This window comes from Poecilia reticulata, linkage group LG21 (genome assembly GCF_000633615.1).
Source record: "Poecilia reticulata strain Guanapo linkage group LG21, Guppy_female_1.0+MT, whole genome shotgun sequence".
Lineage (NCBI taxonomy): Eukaryota > Metazoa > Chordata > Actinopteri > Cyprinodontiformes > Poeciliidae > Poecilia > Poecilia reticulata.
In genome coordinates this window covers 5215781-5225168 of record NC_024351.1, presented here as the reverse complement: position 1 = coordinate 5225168, position 9388 = coordinate 5215781, and the positions used below count along the sequence as shown (strand labels likewise).

Here is a 9388-nt window from a genome sequence, read left to right as displayed (position 1 = left end):
TTGGACTGTGGGAGGAAACCGGAGTACCTGGAGAAAACCCACCATGCACAGGGAGAACATGGAGACTCCATGCAGAAAGACCCCAGGCTGGGAATTGAACCCAGAACCTTCTTGCTGCAAGGCAACAGCTCTACCAACTGCGCCACTGTGCAGCCTTCCAGTCGAACTTCACTACAGCAAAGTATTTCAAATAATATCACTTAACCCTTGTATGTCGAAATGGGGTCCAGCTGAACCCACACACGTAAAACCTGAATCATTTTCCATAGACCTCTATGTTTGCCTCAGTCCTCGCATGCACAAGGGTTAAGCTTCTATTTGGCAAAACGAAGCTCTGGATTAAATTTTCTCTGTTATTCCTCTTCTTGAGCTTTCAGAAACAGCCTTCCTGACATCAATGTTTTAGTTTTCAGATGACCTCTTGACCTGTGGCCTAATCATGCAAGCTTGGATAAGCACCAGTTTCTGAAACCTGCTTTAAAAGGCTTGTTCAGTCATCCACACATGAATCCTCTAGTTTACAGCTGACCTGTCTCCATCTATGGTTTCTACACTCCTACCAGGTATCTGTTGAAGCTTATAGGTTGTCTGCAGAGTGTTGTCAAAGTAAGACTGAGGAATGTTTAAAATATTACTATAAATGCAACGAAATGCATTGCTGTGTTCTAAATAAATAAAGACTAATAACTGGTTTATCTATTTATATCAATATTATTAATCTATGTGAGAAAAACCCACGCTTTAGTCTGAGATAAAATATTAGGTTTATTATTTTCTGTCAGACATTCTTTGATTTTCACCCAAAAATGTATCTATTAACTCTTTGAAACTTAAATGTTGCTTTAAAAACTTCAGATAATATTTAAGAATTTTCAGATTGAGTTCAAATTTAATCAGTTATCTGGAAGTGCAATTTATTAAGATCAAGTTTTAAAGTTTCAAGGTCTATAGCTGCAAGTCTGCTTTGTCTGTTGTTTCAGCTTCTCCAGCTGCAATTACAAAATTATGCAGCAAAATCTTTAAATTTCAACTTGTAATCCAATCTGAGAGCCATTATTCTTGCAGTTTTGTAACATTTATAGCAAAAATATAAATTTAAATGCTTCTTGACTCAAAGTTATCCCAGGAGTCTTTGCTTTGTAGTTCATCACTAAGATCCAGTTAGTTAGTTTGTAATCATACAGATAAAATGTAATCATCTGATTAAGCAGTAAAATTGGAAACTTAAAAGAAAACTTCTCATATGTTGGCATTTCTGGGAGGAATTCAGAGTAAAGTTTTAGTTTAAGCTTCAAGTGAGCCTGACTTATTTTGTGCTATGATGTGATAAAAGTGAATAAATTCGTTTTCAGGCAGGACGTCTGCAGCCATGTTTTGGTAATCACACTTCTTCTCTAAAGCATGTTGTCAAAGGTTCACACATGGCTAAGCTAGCAAAACAACAATAAAAACTGAAAGAGTAATAAATACTTTCATAATATTTAATAAGAATTGATGAGTAGATTAAATATCTCACTGCTGAGCATGTAATTCTTAATTTTGGATCTATTTTGACCATGAATAAATGTACTTAAAGGTTGGATTTTTCTTATTTATTTATTTATGATAGTATTTTAAGGCTTGCACAAATTTGAGATCTGCAAACAGGAGTGAACTGTAGTTTCACAAATAAGTTTAATTATTGACTACTATCCATCAATCTGGTAAAATAAGACAAAGTAACGTCATGCAGTATCAGGCGACATGATTATGAGCGACAGCAGAGTCAGTGTTGACGGTGACTGAGTCTCAGAAATGATTCAGATCTACGAAGAGCTTATTTATAAACACTTTTTAAATTAAAGAGTTTAATACAGGAACATTTCTGTCATGTGGGCCAAAATTGTTGAATTAAAAGTATTTACAGATCAAGACAGTAACAATATATAAACTAAAAATAAGCAAAGGAAGTAGCCCAATGTTTTTGTTGTTGTTGGATCGTTGATCTAAAACTTAAGGATTTTGCAAGTTTGTTGTATTAAAAGAAAGACATTGAACTTTAAAATCCTTTTAGGCTCATTTAAACAAATTTATTCTCACTTATAAGAACAGAATTTGTGTCACTTTCTTTCAATTTGCCTTCTTTATTTAACCAAGCTTAATAAATGTAGGTGCAGTAAAGTCAGCTTTTCAGTAAAAGTAAAATAAACCTGGTTCTAATTATTATAAAAGCTTGATTATAAAAAAAAACATAATTTGTTGTACTTAACATTATGTTCATCAATAATTTTACCCTGATTAAAAATATAAAGTTTAATAAACAAGCTTGTATCAGTCTTGAAGGGCAGTTGGGGCCACAAATGGCCCTCGGACCACAGTTTGGACACCCCTAGTTTAATTTATTAACAGCAAAACTTTTGTAAGAGTGAAACAGAAGGTAGATGTTTAAAATGAGATCAAACTTTACCTTCAGCTGCTTCAGTCATACTTCCAGAATTAAAATCCTTCTGAAAAGGCTTCAATCCTTCAGCAGATTATGTTTCCATGAAGACAAAACATCAGGATTTTCCTCACTCCTCTGAGCGATTTAATCCTACCGGGTATTCCAGCGTGAAAAACTCTTAAGCCAGACTCTTCTTTGTAAATCAGAACTTCCTTTCTTTTATCAGACGGCGAAAAAGTCCAGATATTTTCTAACGTTTGTCTTTAATGCTGCCCAAGAGGAAAAGGCTGGAGAGACAGAGTGACAGAGACCAAGTTTAGCTGTCTTTGCCCTTTGGCAGGTTGGACCTGGGATTGCAGATACAGCAATCCCCCACCTCCGCCCCCTCCTCCGTCCGACCAGCTCAGACAGAATTAGACTGACCACTGGGACCGCTGCAGTGACCCAAGCAAAAGGCAGAAGTGAAGAGAGGTAACTTCACCCCACCGGCCGCGTTGCTGCACCATGTGACCACAAGGTGTCCAGCGTGTTAATATCTTTTAATGCAACATTTTTTCCCATGAGTTTGATGGAAAAATTCAGCTGCCAGCTGAGAAACTGTGAACCGAACTGGTGCTGTTGCACTGACGTGGCGTTCAGAGCCAGAGATATTTTTAGAGGGGGCTTCTGCTGTTGGTATTCTGCTTCGCCTTTTAAGGCCAGAGGTGTGACCCCACTAATCACTCTGCAGCAGACCAGACCTCCTCTGCTCCATGCAGGGCTGTCATCAACTGGTGAGCACAGCAGAGCTCAGACTGCGGAGTAGAAGCTGGAAGCAAAGTGAAATGGATTTCAATGCCGTCATGGTTAAGAAAATAAACAGGTGGCTTAAAGGAGACCTGTCAAGCTTCCATGAACAGGTTTGGATAAATCTATCGGATATACAAAACATGTTCACTACAATTTTAGGTAGAAAATCATTCTTAGATGATGAGATTTTAATCTGCTAGTTTCTGCATATTTTCAGCTCCGTTCAGAATGAGCCTTTTTTTGGGCCTCTGTCACTTTAAATCCAAATAACCTGCTGCTGCTGCTGACCGAACTTTTATACCTGCATGTGAAAATGGCTGCGATGGCTTAAGTGAGAGAGGAAGACAGTGAAAGAAAAAGAGGAAAAAAATTAAATAAAAATGAAAATGGCTGCAAAGAAATGCAAAATTACTCAGCCATGCATCTTTGAAAAGCAGAAGTGGAAACTTCTGCACAGCCAACAAAAATGCAGCAGGTGTTTTCTGGATGGGAAGTCAACAACAAAATACTTGTCTTTTCCAGCAGTCATTGACCAGTAGCAAAACCAGCTGGAGCCCCTTTTGGTTAGGTGATGGCCCACACTCAGATGGGGTTGCTAGGTAACAGTGCATTGTGACTCAACAATCTGGAGAAGAAACCAAGAAAGACTTGTCTAGATGGATACATCTATGAATGTCACAGAAAAAAATGCAAAAGGAAGTTTGTGAGTGTAGATTTTTTTCTGTCTTGCACAAACGGCAAGAAATATTCTCATTAGATAGTTAAGAAAAAGTGCTTAATTTTTATTTCATGAAACGCAATTAAAGATCTCTTACATTCACTTTGTTGTCTCTATTGATTCAAGACATTTGGTGTAAAAGACGTCATCCTCACACCTCCATCAGTGCATCCATCGCCTTTTATCCTCCACAATCAGACACTCAGCCTTCAGTTTTCTTCGGTAGCTTTCAGCTCCACGTTTCTTTCTCTGCAGTGTCTCTTTGTCGTTAGATGAAGGGAATAATCCAGATATTTTAACAGCCACTCTGCTGCATCTTATTTGTTATACTCAGCTCTACCTTCTCCAGGTCCCTGGAAGCTGGTCAACATTTTGGTTTTGCCCCAACACAGAACTTAAATTTGTTGACTTCACACTGACCTATCGTGGTAAATAATGCGGTCCAGTGGTAAATATCTTCGTCAGAAACTGATATATTCGCTTTAATTATTAGGAGTGATGGAAAATACAAGAGTCAGAAATATATTAGGAAAATAAATAGTAAATAATTTCAAAATTTGGAAAAATCCATTTAAAAAAACAGAATAACAGGAGCACAAAAGCATCTTTGCAAATCAACAACAACAACAAAAGATTTTGCAAAACAGAACTGATGTTCATGTTATGTTGGTTTTTAGGTGTCGGTGTGAACAAGACAAACTTTTACAAAACTGATTTTTCAAAGATTTGATTGATTTGTGTTGTTTTTTTTCAGCCAGTTTAACTGAATGTCTTGTTAAGTTAAAGTAGCAGCAATTCTCCAAATGATAACTGGCAATAAAACAATCAAAATAACTGAACAGATGAGGAGAGGAATCTTTAACCCTAAGAGAAGAAAAACACACAGTCACAAATGAACTAATAACAGAATCATTCCTCAAGCATTTAACAGGCAATCACTAAAAAAAACATCATTTAAAGTTAAACATAAACCACTTTAAATTAAATATCTGTGCAATGCTATGATAGCATCACCTCCCAGGATGAATTATATCGATGTACAGAAGGATGAAAGATTATTTAAGAAAATTTTAAATGTTTCACGTACTATTAAGGATGTTTTTTGAGCCAGCGTTCTGAAATAGAGAATAATAAAGGCAATTATGACCACGAAAATAATTTCATTGTCATGACGATGTGTAATCAGACCAACAAACCTTAACAGTTATCCAAGAAACAGGCGTCCCAACAACCCTCTCAATGTCAGTCATTGAGTTATTGTTGCGGTTGCATTTGAGAAGTTTGCGCTCATAAAACAGACAGTCCACAGTCAGGAGGATGTTGGGCTTCTGCACTTGTCTCCTGCTGTCAGCGACAATGAGGCTGGGATTGAAGGTGTGATGCATGACCACCAGAATGGCTTTTTTAACGTCTGAAATGGAGAAGGGAGGTCAGCGGTTTAGAAATGTTGGTGCAGAACCTTCCTGTTGCATTGACCAGATGGATTAATATCATCATCCACGTGTAAAGCTTCTCAATGTTTCTAAATCTGTAAACTATAATGACTAAGTGCCAGTCAGACACTCTCTCTTCAGCTGTTTTGTCTCTCTTTAGCTCTGTCTCTGTCTCTTCAGTTTCCTACAGGTCTCTCACTTCAGCTCCATTCATCTCCGTCTCTCTCTTCATATTTTTTCATCTCCGTCTCTCACAAATTACAGCCCAAAGCTTAGGTAACTTGAGTATAAAAAAGACGAAGCTGTACCTTACCTGATATTTTGCTGAGGGTCTCGTTGATGTCGGTTCCAACGCGGGATGTGATTGAACAGAAAACCAGGAGGTAGTCACATTGTTCAAACGAGTCTACCTCAGTTTGGCCGATATCTTCCAGCTTTTTAATTATGGGTTGATGAGCTCCGTTTGTTTTTCCAGACAAGATGACAAAGAATTTTGTTCCCAGAGCTGAAGATGAATGGACAAGCTGAGTTATTCAAGTCATTACTGGGATCACGATGGAAAAAATATAAATTACACCAAGTACAGATCCAAATAAATTCCAAAAAGGAGTATTTATTCTGTCCTAATTGAAGTTTTCCTTATAATATAACAATATAGAATCAATAGAATAAAACATATTTATTTTTATAGATAGCGATTATTGTATTTATTTTGAAATAATCACTCTGTTGCAGCTGTTCAAATACTTTAGTTCTTGTGAACACTTATGCGGAGCCACCTGTTATATTTTCTCAGTCCAAGTTCATTCCTGTCTATATCAAACATGATGTAGAATAAAAAAGGCTGGGTGCTTTTTTACCTACTAGATAATTACACATATTTACTATTATAGCAACTTTATGCTGCTGTTCAGTGAAGTTTATTAAATGTTTTACAATTTGCTCAAAATCTGGAGCCATAAAACAGAGTTACTCCTTATATTGCTGAAGAAAAGAGTGTTAGATATACAGGATATATAGTCACATTATTTATTTAAAAAAAAAGTTACCTGCATATTTTACTACAGACATGTCCCTGTGGAGAGATAAAGACATTAAAACTTTTTAAACTTTTTAAACTACAGTTTAAAATGTCCAAGATGAACTGAAGAAGTTCAGTCATGAACCTTTTAGTTTTATCTGCTTCATCAGAGTATTTGAAATAATCCGACTCATATCTGCGTGAAACAAGGAAAACACGACGACTTAAAGATGATTACTTACTCAGTTTGTTGACACTGATGTCTCCTTCCAACCCTGTGCAGAGAAATAAAGATCCGTACCGTTTTGAACGTAGCTTTCAGCTTGACCCTGAACAGAAAGTGCAACTGGAGTGCAGGAAGTCTTGTTGCAGCAGGGGAGACGAGTTACGGCCTGCAGATCAAAACTATGCAACAATGGTGGGTCTAACCAGGCCAACAGATAATGTGCAGATTGGGTGATGATCTTCCTGTTTCCTGTCATGATTCATTCTGCTCCTCTGTTTACAGCCCCTCCCATACCTGCTGTTTTCTGAAGGATCTCACCTGTTCTGCTGCCTATATAAACTCCTGCTGTGTCACAGCGTTGGAGCGTTTTCATGTCCATGTTCTAGTTCTCTATACAGTCCTGTGGGTGAAACAATCCCCAGTAAAAATGCTCTCTGTAGTCCGATGTTTCCACACCCGATAGTTCAATAGACTTGGTTTGATTTGGGACCAAAATTGCTACATTTGTTTCATTTTCAGATGCTAACAGTTTTCTTTATCGCTGCACTGTGTCAAACCAAACCCTTTGAAAAGCCTGTTCCCCATCTCACCTGTAGGGGTGCTGCTCCAAGAACCACAGAAAAAAACCTCTAAAGGAGACACTGAGCGCAGCTTCTTAAAATGCAACCACAAAAAAGAGTGGTGTCAGATTTTGGCAGTTGAATGATTTCTCATTCGTCATTAGACTTTTGTGTTCATTTTGGTTGCATTTACCCAGAATTCCTTGCACTATAGTCCGCTTCCTGGTTTTGGAGCACTCTTTGATCAGCATGCTGTTCACATATGCATTCAAGTTTACTTCAAACGAACCAAGACCGAGGTTTGTAAGTAGACCAGAGTTCAGTTTTTTGGTCCATGTCAGTTTGATTACATGTTTTCACCTCCACAAGTGACTCAGACTTTCTAGACAAACAGACTAGATCAGGGGTGGGAAAACTTGGTCCTCAAGGGCCGGTGTCCTGCAACTCTTAGACGTCTCCCTGGTCCAACACACTTGAATCCAATAGCTTAATCACCTCCTAAGTGCAGTCAGGTTCTCCAGAGTCCTGCCAACGACCTCATTATTTGACTCAGGTGTGTTGAAGTAGAGACACATCTAAAAGTTGCAGGAGTCCGGCCCTCGAGGCCTGGAGTTGCCCACCCCTGGACTAGAGTTTGATCAGAGTGGACCAAACAGTGTCATGGGGTGTGGTTGGTGGTGGTGAGAATGAACGCAGGAGACCCCGGATGTAGATGAAAGGATGAATTTTAATGAACAGCTCACAGTCCAGGACAGGCAGCACGGCAGCAAATTAGCACAAAGCTAATACCGGTAGCAACTGACATAGAGACTGAAGACTGAACCAAGCAAACTCAGGACTTCACAGTTCAACTGAGGAAATTGACTGACAGAGACGTAGAAGGACGACATGCGACGAGGATCTAACAAGAGACAGAGACAACAGGTGGACTTAAATACACAAAGGTAATCAAGGGAACTAGACACACCTGGGAACAATCAAGGGTTGACAGGACAACACAGACTCGGGGACACAGGACTAAACACAGAAAATCCCAAAATAAACTATACTGAACAACACAGATCATAACAAACAGGACTGGTGTGAATGCTCCCTATGTCACTCGAGGTCCAAGTTTCTGAAAATGATCGCCTTTTCTACCTGCTTAAGTTTCCAAAGTTTCCAGAATAAAACAAGAATCACAACAATATTGTGATGGTAAACATTATTGATAGTGGATTTTTAATGCACTATCACTAGTGAACCACTTCCACACAACTCTGCCATCCAATAAGATTCAATGCACCTGCTGCGTAGAGTCTCACCTGCTGAGAGAAACCTGCAGATCAGCCTTCTGCTCCACTCAAAACTGAAACTATTTCAGGCAGTCAGAGGATTTTAAACGGCACTGGAACATTTAATGAACAGGTTTGTGAGGTGAGTTATTAACTAAAAAAATCTTCTAAATGTTTGTTTTTAATTCAAAACTGCTTACCTGTACCGTATTATATCTGTTTTCTATTGGATGCCTGTGTCAAAATGCTACAATAAATCATTTTGGGATGATTCTGATTGGATTGTGTTGATTCAGATATTATGTTTTGTTTATGCTCAGAATCATATGTGTGAGTTTCTACCAACTGATAAAATGTTCACTTTTGCAACATTTTTAATTTCAGTCTCTGGTGTTTTAGCAGCTTTTTACCCAGGTCATGTTTTTAAATGTAGAATAACTTTCAAATATTTTACTTCATAAGATAAAATCTTTTTTTTTTTTTTGGTGTCTAGTTTGCAGTAAAGTGCCGGAGTTTTGTCCATGAAGCAGTTCTGCTCTAAATGCTCAGCTGAACTTTATGTTTTAGATTTCATGCATGGTGAGCAGTAACAGGTTTGGGCTGTTTTCACCTGCTACAAAAGATAAAAACAACAATGTCTGTGAATCAGTGTTGAACAAGGACTCTGAAAATAAACTTACAGAAGTAAAAGAGGAGATATATAATAACCGCAATCACATTATACGAGTATAAGAACTAAAAATGACTGGTTAATGCAGATCTATAGTTTGAATTTATGTGTGAGAAAAGGGATATTTTTGTCATAAAACATTTCTGGAGCTCCTTCAGTGATTATGTGTGCATGGTTCACATATGTTTCATTCTGCAGCAGAAATGGGGAAAAAGTTTTTCGTCATTGTTGAGGGAGTGGAAACCGGAGCTCAGAGATGCCTTGTTCAAATGATT

At 38.0% G+C, this 9388-nt stretch overlaps 1 protein-coding gene across 1 annotated transcript in view; it reads right to left on the bottom strand.

Annotated features, from left to right (window-relative positions):
* Positions 1-2786, bottom strand: part of LOC103457306 (probable serine/threonine-protein kinase kinX) — a 24916-nt gene extending 22130 nt beyond the window's left edge. The window contains exon 1 of the mRNA XM_017302115.1: positions 2447-2786. Coding sequence (XP_017157604.1) covers positions 2447-2465 — 19 coding nt within the window. The 5' untranslated portion in view covers positions 2466-2786. The remainder of the gene's footprint in view (positions 1-2446) is intronic.
* Between the last annotated feature and the right edge of the window lie 6602 nt (positions 2787-9388).